This window comes from Colletotrichum siamense (genome assembly GCF_013390195.1).
Source record: "Colletotrichum siamense strain Cg363 chromosome Unknown KSG_Cg363_contig02, whole genome shotgun sequence".
Taxonomy (NCBI): domain Eukaryota; kingdom Fungi; phylum Ascomycota; class Sordariomycetes; order Glomerellales; family Glomerellaceae; genus Colletotrichum; species Colletotrichum siamense.
Genome location: NW_023501015.1, coordinates 907,892 through 926,334, shown reverse-complemented (window position 1 = coordinate 926,334; position 18,443 = coordinate 907,892). Strand labels below are relative to the sequence as shown.

General features: G+C 53.5%; 5 protein-coding genes across 5 annotated transcripts; 2 read left to right on the top strand and 3 right to left on the bottom strand.

Annotated features, from left to right (window-relative positions):
* Window positions 1-6,137: 6,137 nt before the first annotated feature.
* vps25 (Vacuolar protein-sorting-associated protein 25) lies at window positions 6,138-6,853 on the top strand (the record flags this gene model as incomplete). The annotated part of the gene is made up of 2 exons (XM_036634108.1): window positions 6,138-6,678; window positions 6,741-6,853. 2 exons carry the CDS (start codon window positions 6,138-6,140, stop codon window positions 6,851-6,853), a joined length of 654 nt encoding a protein of 217 aa, XP_036500061.1.
* A 244-nt stretch (window positions 6,854-7,097) lies between these two features.
* On the bottom strand, window positions 7,098-9,698 carry brc1 (BRCT-containing protein 1; the record flags this gene model as incomplete). Its single annotated transcript, XM_036634107.1, has 2 exons — window positions 7,098-7,724; window positions 7,779-9,698. 2 exons carry the CDS (start codon window positions 9,696-9,698, stop codon window positions 7,098-7,100), a joined length of 2,547 nt encoding a protein of 848 aa, XP_036500062.1.
* Window positions 9,699-10,975: 1,277 nt separating this feature from the next.
* On the bottom strand, window positions 10,976-12,785 carry citC-3 (Dehydrogenase citC; the record flags this gene model as incomplete). The annotated part of the gene is made up of 2 exons (XM_036634106.1): window positions 10,976-12,517; window positions 12,579-12,785. The coding sequence occupies 2 exons, from the start codon at window positions 12,783-12,785 to the stop codon at window positions 10,976-10,978; spliced, it is 1,749 nt and encodes a 582-aa protein (XP_036500055.1).
* A 779-nt stretch (window positions 12,786-13,564) lies between these two features.
* CGCS363_v002256 (Tryprostatin B 6-hydroxylase) lies at window positions 13,565-15,493 on the top strand (the record flags this gene model as incomplete). The annotated part of the gene is made up of 6 exons (XM_036634105.1): window positions 13,565-13,982; window positions 14,036-14,218; window positions 14,279-14,759; window positions 14,808-15,091; window positions 15,146-15,247; window positions 15,309-15,493. 6 exons carry the CDS (start codon window positions 13,565-13,567, stop codon window positions 15,491-15,493), a joined length of 1,653 nt encoding a protein of 550 aa, XP_036500056.1.
* Window positions 15,494-15,661: 168 nt separating this feature from the next.
* On the bottom strand, window positions 15,662-16,816 carry citE-2 (Short chain dehydrogenase citE; the record flags this gene model as incomplete). Its single annotated transcript, XM_036634104.1, has 4 exons — window positions 15,662-15,840; window positions 15,949-16,234; window positions 16,300-16,584; window positions 16,700-16,816. The coding sequence occupies 4 exons, from the start codon at window positions 16,814-16,816 to the stop codon at window positions 15,662-15,664; spliced, it is 867 nt and encodes a 288-aa protein (XP_036500053.1).
* Window positions 16,817-18,443: the final 1,627 nt, after the last annotated feature.

The following is an 18,443-nucleotide window of genomic DNA, read 5'->3' as shown; positions in this document are numbered from 1 at the left end:
GAGGAAGACGGTGCCGCTTGTTTATGGGGATGGAGTGGCGAGGTGGACATTGGCAGTGGGGGTCATTTTGTGGTCTGTATTTCTTCCGATGTTCTGGGAACTCGGTTGGGCGGGCTACGCGGTTGTTATAGGACTTGGGTTGTCTATGGTCTGTGGAACGCTCTGGAGAAGAACGGTGGATGACGATGAAGTTGTTTGGAAGATTTGGTGTGCTTGGGCCGGATTGATGTATCTCTTGCCATCTCTCAAAGTCTTTTCTCTATGAAAATCAATTATCTATCTGGGTACATTAAAGGCGCCTAGAACAGCCGCAAGCCGCTCTGTTGCCATTGTAGACATATTCGCTTGAAGGACTCATAGCTCTATATTAATCAGAAACTACTTTGCTTCAGTAGTTCGAGGAAGAAAATGCTTCCACAAACGCAAACCTGCTTGATCATACACATAGATCAAAGGAGTAATGCCGGTACACTTAGGTACGGTCTAAACGTATGCTTGATCATAGACTTAGATCAAAGGGTAAATGCCGGTACACTGAGGTACGGTTTCAACGTAGGTAACACACCATATCTTGACGACCACAAATGCGCCTCCGATTTACAACATGTCGCTGAGTGATATATCTAAGCGAAGGGAAGCAAAGAAGGAGCCGCCGAGGATCAATCCTGGGATCGCATGGTGAATGAACTCGAAGATCGGGTCCGACTCTCGGAGGACCTTAACAAGCAAGACAGAAAACAAGAATGCTTTCAGAAGAAACCTGCAAGAGTCAGCTGGTTGCCAGGGGTTGAATCGGTCAGAAGCAAGACTGAACCTTGATTCTCCGCCTTGCGCCATACAGGCCCAGATGAAACAGAGTAACGAGCTCCCGACCGTTGCAAGCAAAAACGACCTACGAAGCTACGTTAGGCTCCTTCCAGCTAATACTTTCAACCAGGACGAACCAAAACCAGAGATTATCCCGGAATCCCCTTTCGTGACGCGTTACAACGACAAAATAGGAAGGAATCGCATTGAGAATGGCAAAGCCGTTTCGTAAAACTGATTTCCACTCGCGGCGGCAAAATCCAATTGGCACAGCAATCCTATGAAGTAGCAATACATGTCAGTAGAACGAATTTGGATAGAATCGTGGAAAGTAGAAGGTGTTGCGAACCATTCGTAGTTGAAGAGGGACTCTTTGAAGGACAGACGAAGCCTGTCTTGCACGAGGGAGAAATGGGCGGTGGCAAGAGAGCCATCTCCCGACATTGTAGCAGAAAGGCGAGCAACGTTAGAATCTAGAGAATGATTCTTATTGCATGAGATGCGTGCTTGGAGATGGCAGTGGTAGGACTATGGGAGCAGTCCGTCCAGCTTTTGCGGGGTCGAGAAAGAGGATGGATGTTTGCTTGTCGCACTTTTCACCAGATAAGACAGCGAGCATAAGGTAGCACAAATGGCCGCTTATTTGGCACTCAGCCACAAGGAGGGAGCCCAAGAAGTGAGGGGGTATCACGTGTGGTGTGGTGACACAAATTGGACACAATCAGGCTGGCCATCTGGCGTCACGCACACATTCCATGAAACTGCTGAGTCTTCTTTTCTGCCGCTGCAGACAGAAGTCCAGGCGATCCTGAATCAAGCTCGATTTCACCCAAGATCCAGAACTTCATAATCATCCAGATGGATGCACTCTGCATATTCGTGCCAGTCTTTGGTCTCTGTGACGTCGGGATAACGCTCGCGCGAATAGTTCAAAACTTCCGCGATGTCAGCGAAATCAACGGGAGACTAGTGACCGAGATTCAATCACTTAAAGATGACGTGGGGGTGCTTGGAAAGCTGCTCATGGACATGAGAGACATCACAAACGAGAAGTACAGTCAACCTTCCCTCTTGAAATCTGCAAACAACTCGCTGACTTGGATGCGTGAACAGGTCTCGATGCCTCGAGGGCTTCGTCAACGAGCGCGAGACCTTTCGAACACCACCGGAAATACAGCTGTACTGCGACAAGAAAAAGCGTTTGAAGCGAGTTATCGCAGAAATGATTTCGAAAGTCACCGCATGGAGCAGCACTGGAGTCCTCAGCTTTCATGGTCTAGCTTTGAGTCGGGGAGGGCTCTTAGAGAGGCGCTTGGAAGATGCAATGAGCCCATCGCCTCTCAATCTTGACCAGGGAGGATATTTGAGCAAGGTACAAGCCCCTATGGATTCTATGTTCGAATCATTACTGAACAGTCTTTGTATCGTCATAGATGATGTCTCTCGTTGCAGACCTACCACCCGGGGCTCTTTTCTTAGCCACACTTGCCTATGGAGTCGGCGTTTCCATCATATACCATCTCCATAACTCTGACGATCGCTTCCAAGATAGCTTCCTCGCGACAGGAATTACCATTGGACTACTTTCTGGGACACTTGCAGGGCAGAGTGCCGAGACAATTCTGCTGCGGATTCTCCCAGGCGCTATCATCTCGACACTCTCGCTTAGTGCTTTCAGTCATCGACTGGCTCGCACTTCCAAGTGCATCAAGGCCGAACTTTAAGTAAATCAGTATGAAAGCCTATAGAATGCCGCTGAAACTCGTAGAGTGCCACGAGGATCACAGAAGGATATGAGCTGCTGATGTGATTATTGCGATCAATGTACTTGTGGAGAATCGAGACTGATGGAAGTCATTTACCAATTTGGTCTCAGCTGGAATCAGATCGCTCTGTTTGACAGAGAAAGTCCTATCAACGGAAGGGATTGGCTTTCGGGGGGTGGGCCGTAGATAGATGCGACGATAATCCACATTGCCAAACTGGAAAGGAGAAACATTCGTGTTGGCTTGACCATTACCAGGACGAGTTACTACCGAGACTTTTGCCTAAAAGCCTTCGAATCATGAAGCTAGAATCCTTGTAGAAGAGAAGCGTCCTTCAGGTAAAGATGAACGACAATGGAGGAACCGGCGATGATTTCAAGCGGGAGTGATGAAGAGGCACCTACACCGTACGAAATTCTGTCCTTCCAGACGATGAAAATGACATTGAAAACTTCGATATTATCCAGTACTCTGCACACATTATCATAAACTGTGAAAGCAGATGAATCCTTATAGAGTCGGAGCGCCCATGTCAAATCATCCCCTCTGTCTCGACGTTCAGTTCCACGATAACTTTCTTGCAACAGGAGTCACTTTCGGCATTGCTTTCGGAGTACTTGATGTTCAGAGTGCGTAGATAATCTTTCTCGAGCTTCTTCCGGAGCTTGTTCTCTCAGTGTCTTCTCCCGTCACCACAGTCACGATCGTCTGAGCTTCCAAGTGGCCGCATCAGGCCAGAAGGAGAGTTATCCTGTACCTGTTGATCATGTCATGGAAAAATACGAAAAATGCAATACTTGCTGGCATTCTGTTCTGAAACGCATGTTCTAAGGCAGAGAGTTGAGGCGGCACAGGGACAAATGTACTCTGAGAGATGAGATCTAGCTGACGTTCCGGGTTTCCTAATACCAAACTTTCTCACTGCGAGTTGCGTGGCACGACTTGCTGTCACTACAACCTATCACAACCCGGAACATTACAACTAGCTTTGAATCTCAGCTGGGTCTATTCATTTAGTTTCTATAACGCATCTACCGTGGTCAGGTTCCATGACGCTCTAATTTTCCATCACCCATGTGTAACTATGCAAGTCTCCATCAAGCTCTCATGTTGAGAAGTATTAAGTACTATTACTGAGACGTGCTTGCAATTCTTAAGCGCAAGAATAGAACAAGAAAAGGCGTTATTTGCTCAACCAGAGAAAGGCCGTGAGGCAGCCTGCGAGGATTCCTAGCGGGAGAGTCGCTAATCCGTCAATAATGGGCCCTGACCCTTCGAGAACTTTTTCGAGGAAGGATATACCGAAGAGAATACTGCAAAAAATGAAACTGGGAAGAATGTTAGAAATTCCGGCAGCAAAGAAACTCCTCCTAATCGGAGAGCATACGCGTCTGTTCGTCCCACGAACCTCCACCAGACGAAGAAAAGGGAGCTGCTAGCCACGATAGCAAGACTCCATAGTCTGGATTGAAGTCAGCTTAGCCGCTGTTGAAGATTCGCGGAATCTGGAGCAACATACCCTGACCAGAACTTGTCTCCGAATCCACGTCATTCGCTGTCCCAACGAAGATAAACTGAAACGGTAGTCGTGGATAAACCTGTCGCAGTGCGTAGTATCCGCCACCAGTCCCAAGCTCGGAGATGACGTCCTAGTGCCAGAACTTTCTTGGAGAGCCTAGCGACGAAGATGAAGCGTTAGACTCGTTTCCCATAGAAGTAATTCAGGAAAACGTATCTAAATCGTACCAGCGCCTTATACCTTTATATTTTCGACCCCGAGCTGACCCTGCCATGGCTGGAGTCGGAAGACCTTGAGTAGCTTTTTGGGTGACAGAAGCGTTCATTGTACGTTCAGCCTTGTACGATGATCAGTCGATAACCTATATGATCCCGTGATATATAGAAGGTTCAGCTGAAGACGATAGATGCAGATGAGAACTGACATCCCTTTTGAGGAAACCTTACGGGGTGTGCTATGCAAGATCAAGGCCCCTGAAAAGCCCGGTCCGACTCAGTCATCGGGTTCAATAAGGGTCAAGTGTGGTAGAACAGCTCAAGACATCGTAACGCACATCCAATGATTACGACGAGAACTCAAAATGAGGCGGGAGGTAACCCATGTGGAGGCTTAGAAAAGAGGTCAGAAGAAAAGTCGAGTATGCCTTGGCAGCCGGACAAAAGTTGAGCAAAGCCTTCCCACTAAACCAGGTCTAGGGGAGATGAAGAGGGACACCTTCACCGTGGTAATTTCACTCGATCCCGGTACCGATGGACTATGTCAAGAAACTTCAGATGGCAGTCTTCGGTCTTCGAAGGCCCAAAGAGCACTCTGGAGAGAAAGGAGAAAGCTTGAGGTGCCCGTCTTCGAGATGCAACCCAACCCTCGGAAAGTTCAAGTCCTTTGCGATCGTTTCAAGCCTGAAGAGACACTTGAGAAGTAAACACGGGATGTATTATGATGCGGAAGAGTACTTAAATCAAGAAGTTTTGACCGTGAAGAAAGCAACGAACTTGCTGACTTTATTCTGTAGGCACCTAGCGCTGCTTGGCAATACTGCCGCTCAGACATCCATTCAACGACGGACCAGGCAGTCTGCGAGAGGAATCACATGCATCCTTTCAAAGACACTTGCAATCATTCTCGGAAGCAACATCATGGCCTGGCCGTCCTTGGCCATCTTGAAGTCCTTTGGGAGGGATCAAGAACGGCTTCGCATGGCCGAGGATCCTGGGCCGACAGCTTCGCATGGAATTCCATTGCAACGCATGATGGGAGGCGTAAGTATAGACAGACACCCAAACAAAAGACAAAGATATACTAACATTGGTATTTAATCGGCTAGATCTTCTCCTACCAAAGCCTGATCCCGGCATAGCTGCAATGGCCATTGTTGCTTTCGGAGCCGGAGTATGCACGATGTACCATCTCAATCGCGATGATGAACTCCAAGACAAAATTCTCGCTGCGAGAATGACACTCGCGTTCATAGTCGGGACAATTCTTGGGTACGATGCAGAAGCCATTATCCTGAACATACTTCCTCCTACGATCCTACTTGCTCTCTCTCTCAGTGCAATCGGGCATCAAATCTGGCGTTACATGGCGTGGACACCGAGGAGCTGCGATAGTGGCTTGCCCATATGGACATACTCTTGATGGTCAATACATGACCAAGGAGGCGGCTGTCGGTTAGTTGAGAAGACGCGGTCATATGTGTGGTGATGTCTATTGCGGGTAGTTTCATGATATGTTTTAAAGATTGTTTTTGAGCTTTCATTCGCTGTTTGTCTCACTACACCTACATTAGTTTCAAACTTATTCAATAGAAAAACCATGTTGTAGATGATGAATAAAGCCGTGGTTTGGAACGAGAATTCGATCTGGCCTGGCGAAATCAGGTCACTCTTGTGATGTACTTCTATTGGCTCCACACCGAGCACACCGAGCACACCGAGCCCGACCGGGTCCGCCCGAGCCTAACCCCACCAACCCCTCCATCCAAGCTTCCGGCACCTCAGCTTCGACTTCAAACCTCCATCTTCCATACAAACACCGCCTCCAAAATGACAACACCCGCCCCCTTCCCCTTCCCGCGGGAATACTCCTTCCCACCCTTCTTCACCCGCCAAACAAACCTCACCACACACCACGCCCAGCTCGTCAAATGGTCCGACCTGATCCTCGCCTACTGCCGCCACAACCGCATCTTCAAGCTCTCCCTCAACGCCGCCATCCCCTCCGCGCCGACCGCCGCCCTCCCGCACGCGCTGCCCAACACATCCACGCCGTCCATCGCAATCACCGACCCCACCCTCGGCGGCACATCCACTGCGTCATCGGGGGCGGCCGGCCCGGAGGAGCTCTTCCACAACAAGACGCTGAATAAGCGCCTCTCGCTGGCCGACGCGCGCGAGGTTCTCGAGTTCATGAAGAAGGACGGCCGCGCGGAGCAGCTGCCTGCTTCGCCGGACGTGTTTTGGGTATACTGGCGCACGCCGGACGAGTGGGCTGCGGCGATCGAGGCGTGGATAGACGAGACTGCGCAGAAGGGGGTTGTGTTGACGTTGTATGAGCTCACGGAGGGCGAGGGCACGAGGGGAACTGGTGAGTCTTTTCTGGGTGTTCCGAGATGTGGGGAGTTACGGCTAACGGTCGATTTTTCACAGATTTCCACGGCCTCGATTCCGATTTACTGCAAAAAGCGCTGCAGGTCCTGGTCAAGCGAGGCAAGGCTCAAATCTTTGGACAGGAGGACTCCCAGGGTGTCAAGTTCTTCTGATTACCGATCGACGATACGACGGCACAATGTAGCTGTTTCCCATGCGATTCTCTTGAAGACGTAACGACATTCATACATTACACATCCGTATACCTCCGTATACTTCCGCAAACACCAGCGACACCGACAACGGCACCGACACCGACGGAGGACGGCGTTTCTACTTCCCGATGCAATGACCTTCAACTCCTTGCGCGCGCGTATGGCTATTATGTACAAGAGCGTAGCAATATTCAGCAAAACATCATGACTTTTCGAAAAAGTTCTTGACGAGGTACTTCTCGTCAAACGTCACCTGCTGGGTCATGGCCACGTCGAGAAGCCAGTCGGCGGCGACGATACGAGGCTCCATGTGGCCTTTGCGGGCCATCTCCTCAAACTTGGGCCAAAGGGCGCGCTCCTGCAGACTATTGGAGCTTAGCAGATAGACGGGTTCAGGCGCGGCGCCGCCATCCTCCTCGGCGGTCGTGGGCTTGATGGTGGTGCCGCTGCGTGCGCGGTAGAGCTTGAACATTGCGCCGTTGGCCTCTGCGATGGCCTTGTAGCTATCGGGGCCGTTGCTGATGTGCTCGGTACAGTAGACCGGTACCGTCCACAGGAGTTTGCCAAGATTCGCCCTAGCCCGGGAGACAGCCGTCTCTATCTTGACTCCGAACTTCTTCTCGTTCTCTTTATCGTCGAGAAGGAAGTCTTCAGGGTCAGGAGCTTCACCCTTATCGAGCGCTTCGTCGATGAACTTGGACGAGAGAATCGTGGGCCCCTTGGCTAAGGTCTTAAGGAACTTGACTGTCCGCACCATGTGCGGGGCGGCGAGGTAGTCGGAGGGCTTGTCGTCCTGAACTATGAGGATACCCATATCGCGAAGCTTACGCTGTGGGGCGTTAGTACGTAGGTATAGAAGAATGGAGGAACTGAGATAACTAACCCTTTCGACATCCTCCTTGTGCTTGTTGTTGACCCATCTCGTGAATCCGGTCAATACAACCCTCATTTCGACCTCTGGACCTGCCGATTTCCGCTTCTTCATCGGGCGTCTCTCGTCGTCGTCCTTGTCGCCGTCGTCGTCCTTGTCGCCGTCGTCGTCGTCGCCATCGTCCGCCTGCGCTGGGCTTGACGTCCGTCCCCGTTCCTTGTCAATTTGGTCCGCAGCACGCTTGCCACCCCAGGGGCCGCCCTGCTTGGCTCCCCGCTTCTTCTCCTTCTCGTATAGAGCAATGTCTGGTGCGATGCGTTGAAGGTTGGTAAGCGCCTTGCTCTTGGCACTTCTTGCGCTTCCTGTGGACATAACGGAGGGCGTGTCATTCTCCTTGCCGCGGGCACCACCTTTCTTGGGACGAATAGGCGTCATAAAGCTGTCGTCGACCGCATCGTCCTTGGTTCCGTCGTCCTTCTCCTCTTGCCTCCCAATAACGACACCCTCGGCAGGGCCGTAGTTGTACGAGTTGTCCTGGGCGGCTTCGAGAATCCTGCGCTTACGCTTGGCACCGGGGGACAAATGCTCCTCTCCACCCGGGTAGTACGTCTCTCGTAACCTGGATTCGTCGAAAAAGGTCTGGCCAATAACCTCGCCGAGATTCGTACGGACGGGAAAATGGGAATATTTGGCTACGGTAACGCTCTGCTTCTCGCACTTGGCATAGCTCTCCTCGATCCACAAGTGGTTGACAGTTTCGATGTTCCAGTCCTTAGCCGCCTCGTACTTTTCGCTACTGCTGCGGGCAGTAATGAGATGGGTGTTCTCGGCCTTCATCGTCTTGGTATACGTGGCGCCAGTTGCCCGAATAAGGTTCTCGAGATAGATACGAGCGTCGCCACCGTAATTGGAAAGGCAAATCTTGAAGTCCTCAAAGCCTTCGATGCCGTTTCGGGGGACAGGGTAGTGGAGTAGTCGTCGCAGGGGCGAGGTCCATTCGTTGTGAGTGATGAGGTGGTAGAGCCACGAGAGGTTTCCGACATCCTTGCCCGATTGAGCGGCCTTGGTATACTGTTCGCCGTCGCGGTATTGGCACACGAAGTAGTCGCAGTCGTCAACATCCTGAACCACTCTGCCGCCTCCATTGATAACGAGTTGCTTGACGATTTCCAACGATCTCGGGGTGATACTAAGGTCCCACGAGAACATGACGCTCTTTCCTTGAAATATGGTGGCAGCCCTGCGTGTGCTATCGACGAGCTGGTTAGGCATGGTAGACGTTGCTCCTTGGAGGTGATCGTACTTGGGCATCTGCACTTCGGCTTGCAGCTCGGGGTTTTTGAGGATTTCGGGGTCGGGCAGGGTGTAGGGGCCCTCATCGATGCGCTTGCCGAGTTTGAAGCAGTCTTCGAACCAGTGGGGTAGAACGATCTTGCATTTGAGTCCCTTCTCCTTAGCAGTGACACATTTGGGATGCTCCATAGACAGCGCGCAGATGTGTGTGGTCTGGCGGGTGACGTCGGCAGTCTCCATACCGCCCATAGCAAGAGTCGCCCCGATGATTGTCTCTTTGTCGATTTCGGGCAAGTCGGCGCAGGTGATGTTGATTTTCGAGAAGAACATGCGCGGATCGGGCGAGTAGGGCCGGACCTGGGCCTGTTTGTTCCTGTGGATGGAGGCTTTGAGCCAGTTGGACTCGACAACAGGGATCATGAAGGCCTGGGTTTCTGTGAACTGAGGGAAGTCGATTGTGTTGGAGATAATGTGAGTAACTTGCTCGAGGCGTATTGAGCCGTCGCGCCTCGGGTCGAGCACTTCGCCGCCGCGGCCTATAACGATCTCCGTAAGGTCGCTGATCTCCTTGGGTGCCAAGTAGGCGGACGGCACGAATGCGAAGGCGCATTCTGCAAAGAGGCCTTTGGCGTCGGCCATGGTTGTCGTGCGTGGTGGCCGTCGTCCGTGATCGTCGTCCGTGGGCGTCGTCGTCGTCGTGGTCGTTGTCGTTGGCGTTGTTGTCCTTGGGCGTCGTGGTCGTTGCCGTCCGGGTTGTGTAGGTTGCAGCGATATTTCTTGCCCTGGTTGACGCGACTGGGCTTGACGCGCTCAACAGAGGCCCACTACATTACACGCGAATTGACCACTGCAGCACATGACGTTGTCACGCTGAGGTACTTGTATCTGTATGCAAACCCCACAGTGGAACAAGTAGCTAGCTGAGCTCACACTATTAGCGCGTTCTAGGCCATTAAAAGCGCGCCCCGTGCACGGGCGTCTGACAGGTACAGACGCTGCCTGGGCGTGACACCTGTCAGCCAAAGCTCCCAACGACAAGGACGACTGAGACGACGACCACGGACGACAATCATGGACGACGATTATGGACGACAACGAGGACCCGGACGATAGCAAGGACAATAGAAGAAAGTACCGAGACCAGTCATTCACATCATCTTCAGTGTAACCAGCTCGAGCTCCGGTGAGCAACAATTTTATCCTAAGATTAGAGAAGATGCGTCCAAGGTTATTTCCACTCACTCACCTGCCCGTCGACCGTATGCCTAGAATGGCAAGCCTATTTTGAGAGACGAACCTTATTGCCTCTCTGGTGGTTCTTGACGATGAGAGCCGTACTCTCTCGCGGGGTGACACCCCCTTCGAGGACTTCAAGATTTGCTTCTCCAACTACGATGGCGACGCTCGTATCTATCTCGGAATCTTCTTTCTATTGCCTCGTTCTCAACACACTTGCCGACAAAAAGAAGTTCGAGAAAGCCATATGGAGCCCACGTACGACTGGGCAATTGCGGGTGAACAAGTACAGATACATTTGAAGTTGTGGCACCCGAGGTGTTTCACAAAGTCGCGGTACCTGGCAGCTTGCTGACGCAGCTGGTCCGACGCGGATCGGGCCATCAAACAACTCGCAGCCGCTAGCAACTTTATTGCAACTACCTACAAACGACAGCTCCATCTGCTGTCCTCTTGATTCCTTCGTCGGACGCTGTCAATCTTTAAGGCCCTGATCGTCCATGCATCATGTCACCGTTACTGCTGCTTGATTCAATCACGCCGACCATCTTGCCCCACTAATTCCCAAAATAATCAATCTCTCTTCGTACAGCGAATTCGTCTCGCTTCAAAACCACTAAGAAATGCCGGTCTGCATCCAAACTTTCGTACATGACGCTTCACGGACAAGAAACGATTCCTCAGAGGCTCGACTTGATGAGGTCAGCAGCCTTCTCAGCGACCGCGTACACGGTCGCCTGAGGGTTCGCCCGCACCGTGATGGGGACGATACTGGCGTCAGCCACCCTCAGGTTGCGAATGCCGTGAACACGCAGCTTCTCGTCGACCACGCCACCGAGCTCACGGGGCATCATGGAGCAGGTGCCCGTGAAGTGATGAGCACCGACAGCAGTCTTGCGAACGAAGTCCTTGGCCTCCTCCAGATCGGTCAGAGGCTTGGCCGGGACGCGCCTTCCGCCCGCCTTGAGCTGGCTGCGGAGAGGCTCCGTGGACGCAATCTTCTCAATCTGCTGGACGTGTCTGGCCATAAGCTCCACGTCCAGGGGGTGAGTCAGGTACCCGGGGTCAATGGCCACCGCTGGCGACTCCAACGACGCCGACGTGATGTGGCTCGAGCCTCGCGAGAGCGGGTGAGCCAACAGCAGGCCGAACGCAAAGAATTTCTCGTCGCCGGGAGGTGGCGCCGCCATCGTCCCGTCCGGGTTGAACAAGGCGTACCCCGGAAATGAGAGGTAGTAGCCGGAAGGCTCCGATGACGAAGTGAGGACCGAGCGGACGAACGACTCGAGCTTTTCGGTAAACGCAGGTGTCGATCTCGTCTTCGGCGCCTCCGCCTTGAGCTTATCGAACAGCTCCCCGGCATTCTCGGTAGCCGGCAGCGGAAGCTGTGCCGTTGCCGAAGTCCCACTTCTGGAGAAGGGGCCCGATTGCTTGCCGTACGCCTCCATGGCTGCCCCGACCGCCGCGGGGTCTTGGCGGACGATCCCGTCCATGGTGTCGTGCTCGGGGAGTGTCTCAAAGGCTGCCCCGACCATGACATGGTTTTGCAGGTTCTCACCAACGTGTGGGTTGTCGAGCACAACGTCGATGCCGAGCCCGCCGAGAAGCTCAGCGCTTCCAACACCAGAAAGCTCCAGGATGCGAGGGGAGTTCAGGGCGCCGGCGCTGAGGATGACTTCCTTTTGCGCCGTAGCGACCTTCTTCTCGCCGTCCTTGGTGTACTGGACACCCTCTGCGACAGTCTCGCTAGCGCCAGTCTTGAAGACGACCTTCTCCACAAGCGCTCCAGTCTCGACGGTCAGGTTCGACCTAGACTTGGCGGCTTGCAGATACGCGCTGCCGGCATAACTCCTCGTTCTTGTCGCAGAGTCGACAGTGTCAGGTGTGAGACTGCTTCCGACGCCCTGCCCGCTCAACGGGTCGCAGACATTGGGAAAGCCCAACTCGCGGATGGTGTCTTGCCAGACCTTGGGCCAGAAAGAATCGGCGTTGTCAGGCAGAGACAGCTTGAGAGGACCGCTCTGTGCCTCATCAGAAGCAATAGAGTAAGCCTTCTTCTGTGCAGCACTGAACGAGGGCCAGTCCCAACCCTCATTGCCCAAGCTAGCCCAGGACTCAACGTTGGCACGAGTCGTGACAGTGAACGACAGGCCGTTGAGAGCACCGGAACCACCCAGCAGGCGGCCTTGAGGCACTCCAATCTCACGACCACCGAGGCCACTCTGCATGAATAGTCAGAACCAGATGCAAGCAGCATCTCACCGCATCGTTGGAGAGACTCACCTGCGGTACCGTCTTGAATTGCCAGTCAGATGGTGTCTTGACCAGACTGGGCCCCAGTGCGGGAATATTGACTCTGGGATCCGCCGTCTGGTCCTCGCCCGCCTCCAACACCAACACTTGGATATCGGGGTTCTCAGACAAACGGGAGGCAATCACCAAGCCGGCAACACCACCGCCGACGATAACGAAGTCGTATTTTGCAGACATTTTGACAAAGATATGAAGTTTTGGGCAACACAAGTGAACAGCAGGCCAGGAGGATTGGCTCAGCGGAGCTCAGCCAGTGTTAAATCATCAGCCCGAAGGAACCAACAATTAGCCCGAGGGGACCGGTACGGGTGCATTGCGGCACAGACGTTGGTGCATAGCAACAATCACCATCGCGCCGAGCTATGCTTCCGGCATCTCCCCCGCGCCGCCGTATTAGACCAACTCTCGACGGCGCCCCGACCAGCCGTTTTAGGTACCGTTGAATCAGGTCCCACCGCAGAGTTGCATTCGTACGACGACGTTTCTGCACCATGGACCCGACGCATTTTGGCGCAGACCCATCCACTTCTCCGGGACCCCTAGTCCATGAGTCGCGCACCACTGACCGGGGGCCTCCCAGCAGGTACCCGGATATCAAGGTTATCGGGATGCCCCAAGGATCACCGCGGAGCCGACACGGGCTTGTACTTTACATCAATCAGTACAAACTTCTCGATGGTATGATGGGCGTTACACGATCGTGGTGATTTGCCATCCGGCCATTGGACACTAGTCAGTCGCCGTGGGAATCTGTGACCCCTCAGGTAACTCACGATAGATTGCCACGGATGGCGACTAATGGGGCTAGACCCAGCACTTAGAGCCATGCAGAGCTCTATCACAGCTCGAGGGCGGCAGATGTAAGCCAGCTCGAGTCCAGACATGAAAGAAGGTCTTCGAGCGGTCTGCTGTTGACTTTGGACTTGGAAAGTTGCATCAACGACATAGTCTTCATGATGGGTGTCCTCTTTGACTCTAGTTACCAAGGCATCCTCGTCTCCGGACTTGGAGTGCTCTGCGGTTTCGCCGTCCACCATGCCCTCTTCATTCACGGAGAGTGGCATGTACAAGCGCCTCAGATTGCTCTGGGCCACTTTTGGTTTCTCCTTTGCTTCATTGCTTCAAGCATCTACTACAAAAATACCTTGATTGGCGAGCTTTCTCGGTGTCTGTTGACGCTGTTTGCTGGCTATCTTCCCGGTCTTCTGGCCAGTATCACTCTCTACAGAATCTTTTTCCATCGTCTGTCTGGCTTCCGTGGTCCGTGGTACGCCCGTATCACGAAGCTCTGGCACGTATGGGCATGTAGAGACTGCAAGAACCACCTGGTTCTGGAGGACCTGCACGAGCAATATGGAGACTTTGTCAGAACAGGTGAGAGAAACGACTTTACATGACCATTTGTTTCAATACTGACTGTTTCAAAGGTCCCAGTGAAATCACCGTCTTCCACCCCGGAGTCTCCATGGCTGTGGATGGCCCCCGATCGGAGTGTATCAAGGCAGAGTGGTATGACATTCTGCATCCCGATCGCGCCCTCGTTACCACCCGCGTCAAGCCAATTCATGCTGCTCGACGTCGTGAATGGAACCGTGGCTTCTCGGCTCAAGGTATGTCTCCATAGATCTTCGGTATCGTGAGCCTATCTGACGTGCCGTGCCGCGCTGCAGCCCTTGTCCAGCATGAGTCAAAAATTCTCAAGTATATTGAGCAACTTGATCAATGCATCGAGGCCAATGCCAAAGCAAACAAGCCTTCGGAAGTGCGGGACCTCTTCTTCTGGTTCGGGTTTGATGTCATGGGCGACTTCGTCTTCAGCAAGTCTTTTGACATGCTGCATCAGCAGCAATGGCACCACATCATTGTGCGTCTGCAGCGTGCCCTTTCCCTTCTTGGGCCTTTCAGCCCTACGCCGTGGTTGATCCAAGTTGGCTTCAAGCTCGCTCCGCGTGTGGGTGTTCTGAAGGACTGGTTCGACATGGTCGCTTGGTGCGAGCGTCAGATGCAGGTGAGACTAGACGATGCATCTCCCAAGCCATCTGTCCCTGACCTCGCCCATTACCTGATGGAACTGGACGATGGACAAACTGAGATGAAGGATCGCTTGACCTGGCTATTCGGTGATAGTCTGCTTGCCATTGTGGCTGGAAGGTGAGCATACTTTGACGGGTTTGGGGCAATCAATACTGACATGCACAGCGAACCGACTGCTGCCGCTCTGATTGGTATCTTCTGCGAGCTGGCAAAGCACCCGGAGCACATTGACAAGGTCTACGAAGAGTTGAAGGACGTTGACGTGACAGACCTCAAGACCCTGACGAGTCTGCCTCACCTCAACGCCGTCATCAACGAAGGTCTCCGACTCTACCCGGCCCTGCTCACGGGCGGAGCCAGGAAGACGACCGAGAACGGTGCAACCATCGGCGGCACCTTTATCCCGCCCAACACGACCATCATTGCGCCTCGGCATGTCATTTCCAGAAGTGAGTCCAGTCTGGTCGCGCTCAGGCCTTCTCTTAAACTGACTATTGCTTCAGGGGAGGATTGCTTCGAGCGGCCGAATGAGTTTATCCCCGAGAGATGGAGCACCCGACCGGAGATGGTCCGAAATGCATCCGCCTTTGCACCTTTCGGTACAGGTATGGAGCCCTCCCGCGTGTGGTGGTTGCCGGATATGGAGACTAACTCGTGCATCTGCAGGTCATCACAGCTGTCTCGGGCGTTTCCTGGCCACCGACTCCATGAGGTTCGTGGTGGCAAGGTTGGTCAAGAAATATCACATTCGCCTTGCTCCCGGTGAGACTGGAACTCGGGTTTTTGACGACATTCGGGATCAGTTTACTTCCAACCCCGGCCCCTTGTCTCTCTGTTTCGAGTTGAGGTGACTGGGGCTATGAATAGACGGAACGCTTGACTACACAGCCTCTCAGTACACTTATTGTCATATTTTCAAATTGCCATAAACACATTTTCTTGTTTTATCATTCTGCATACACTTTAAACACACTGGACATGATCTAAATCAAGTTATGAACAACCCCTGGGCTGAATGTTCAAGCGAGAGGGGAGAATGGCCACCCGTTGATGCCGCTAGTGTAGAGCGGGCCAGCTTCAATCGCTTTCGCACTCTTCTTGAGCTCCTCCACATCCCAGTTGGCCCAGACCGAGCGTCCGTTCAGGAAGGCCGCCTCCGGGCTGGTCAACCACACAGCAAAATGGGCGGGGAGTTGGACTTCATCATGGCACGGACGTTAGCCTGGTAGGCCCACAGCGGAGTTGCAGCTCGAAAGAAAGCGACCCAGGTCGTGAGATATGGGTATCTGACAGGGACAGCACGCACCTTTATCCATCGGCAGGGCCTCCGCCTTGGCACCGCTCTTTTTGAAGATGTCGGTCTCTACCATGCCCGGGTGCAGAGTGACGGCGAACAGATTCGGGTTCTCCGCCGCGAGGAACTCGACGATTTTGGTCTGCGCCAGCTTGGACGCCATGTACGGCGACAGGCCGGGCACCATGGACACCGGCAGTGCCGTGGTGCCGGTCGTCAAAGCAATGACAGACGCATGCGAGGGGTTTGCCGTGGGCAGAAACGACTTGGTTACCAGGTATGTGCCCTTGGTGTTCGTCTTTTTGTCACATGTGAGTATGGAGTCGCAGCTGGCGTGGGGACCTGTGCAGAGTCGCAACTGACCTCGAAGTTCAGCCACCATTCGTCGGAGGTGGACCCCGCGATGGTGGACGGGGGCGAGGTGTAGCCAGCGGTCAGGACAAGAATATCCCACTTGCCGATCGCGGCTGCCACCTTGATCAACGTCTCCTCGCTCGTGATATCGGTCACGAACGTCTCGGACTGAACAGACGGCGGCAGAGAAGATTTGGTGGTGCTTAACGCGCTCTCTGAGCGGCCAAGAAGAATGACTCGGGCCGCCCCGGCAGCAGCAAACGCTAGGGCAGTCTCTCGGCCAATTCCGCTCCCCTTTGGGATTGAACACAAGAGTTAGAGTTGATGATATACAGATGGAGGGGGGCTGGAGCTGTCTCTATCGGGACAAAAGCTGTGGGATGAACTGGGGGGTTATGAGAGGACGTACCGCTCCGACTACAATGGCTGTCTTCCCCGCTGCGCTCAGCTCCGGCCGGGAGGGGGATATGGCATCGTAGGTGTCGTTGTGCCATGTCGGCGTGGCGGAGGGCAGAGGGGGTTGCATTTTGACTAACTGATTTCAACGGAGATAACGACCGAGGCAGTCTGGATCCTGGAAGTGGCGATATTCAGGTAAGAGTCGATAGATTGGGGGAGGGCAATGAGTTATCACTGATGGGATGCAATCGAATAGAACATCGCGAGCCCAGGGCCCGTCTTTTATCCCCAGGAAACGGAACTCAAAAGCACATGTTGCCCAGCCCGCGAGCCCCACGCTGAACGGAGTTAAGCAATCGGGAGGTGCCTTAACGCAGCGACGGTGCCAGAACACAGCCCGACAGGAAGGCCTTTGGTGCGGGATGGCGTGCGGCGTCGAAATAAGCCATCGTTGCGCCTGTTGGATTGGTCTGATGGTCGCCAACGCAAGGTGCTGACCGGTTGACGACAGTACCTACATCCCCGCTGACAGACATAGACCAATACCAACGAGGCAGGCAGAGAGAGGGGAGGGGAGCACTGCTTCTGCTGATGAAACTCTTCAGCAGTGACACCTGTGCCTTGCATAAAATTACCGGAGACGCACCGCATCAGACGGCGGCCGTTCGGACTCGGTGCGACGCCACCAGCGGCCTTCGAGGCAAGGCGCGGCATTTGATTAGAAGGTCTACCGCGGTTGAACAGGCTTTGGGAAATGGCTCGCTGTAACAGGACAGCAGACGCGCTGAAGGTGGTGTTGCTGCTAGCCTGTCGCTGCTGCATGCGAAGACTTGCAGACAGCCAGCCCTCTTCTCCTCTCTCACATGTGGGTGGATCTCGGTCAGCTTCGTTGGACAAGGGTGAGAAACTCTGATATATCAACTCGCAGAGACTCCACTTTGAAACTCCCCCCCACCTCCAAACCTGAGAGAGCACTTCCTGGAATGGGTTCCCACCCCTGCAATAACTGTCTAAAGCGGAGACTGGAAGTTGACGAAAGAGACAAGGGGCCTTGAACGTCGCAACCCTGGGGGTGGGCCGGGGTCAGTTGCGAGAGTTGTGGGGAGTTGCACAAAGTGATCCCTCTCTCTGCTCTATCTAATCTCTCCCAGCCCGGCCTCAAGAGAGAGGGAACCAGGTCCATCACGTAACATCATGCCGTGCGTTTCCCGATCACATCTGAGAACGCAGAGATGGACCCCCCCTCTCCCCTCGTCGAGAGTGGGAATCTATGATCCCCCATATCGATATTATCCACACGTGCAGCAACACCACGCGGATGGTTGGTCCTCCAAAGGACTAGAGATACTGGTATTGCTTTTCGCAGTGCAAGTCGTCGGCGAGGCAAGCGTGGTGGAGATGGGCGCATGCATTGTCTTGATTCATGTCCCACTGTCATCCCATCTTTCTTTAACACTAGTGCAGCTGTGTCTCGATCAGATGAGGCATGGAAGGAGGTGTTTTCCTGCAGCTTTACCTTGACGGCGGGCAAAAAAGAAGCAAGCGCTAGGGAACTAATGGCACGGCAAAGTAAGGTACAGTATGCAAGTGCGGTACTTGGCATCTCATATGACCACATCCGAAGCTGGGAACTACCGCGAATAGGGTCACATCGACTGGTGTCTCATCGACCGGTCTCGTCCACTCTTTTTTCTGCGCCTCTACCGATATGTGATTGATAGTCACGGAGTCCACGTTTCGAAAGAAGGTGCTGC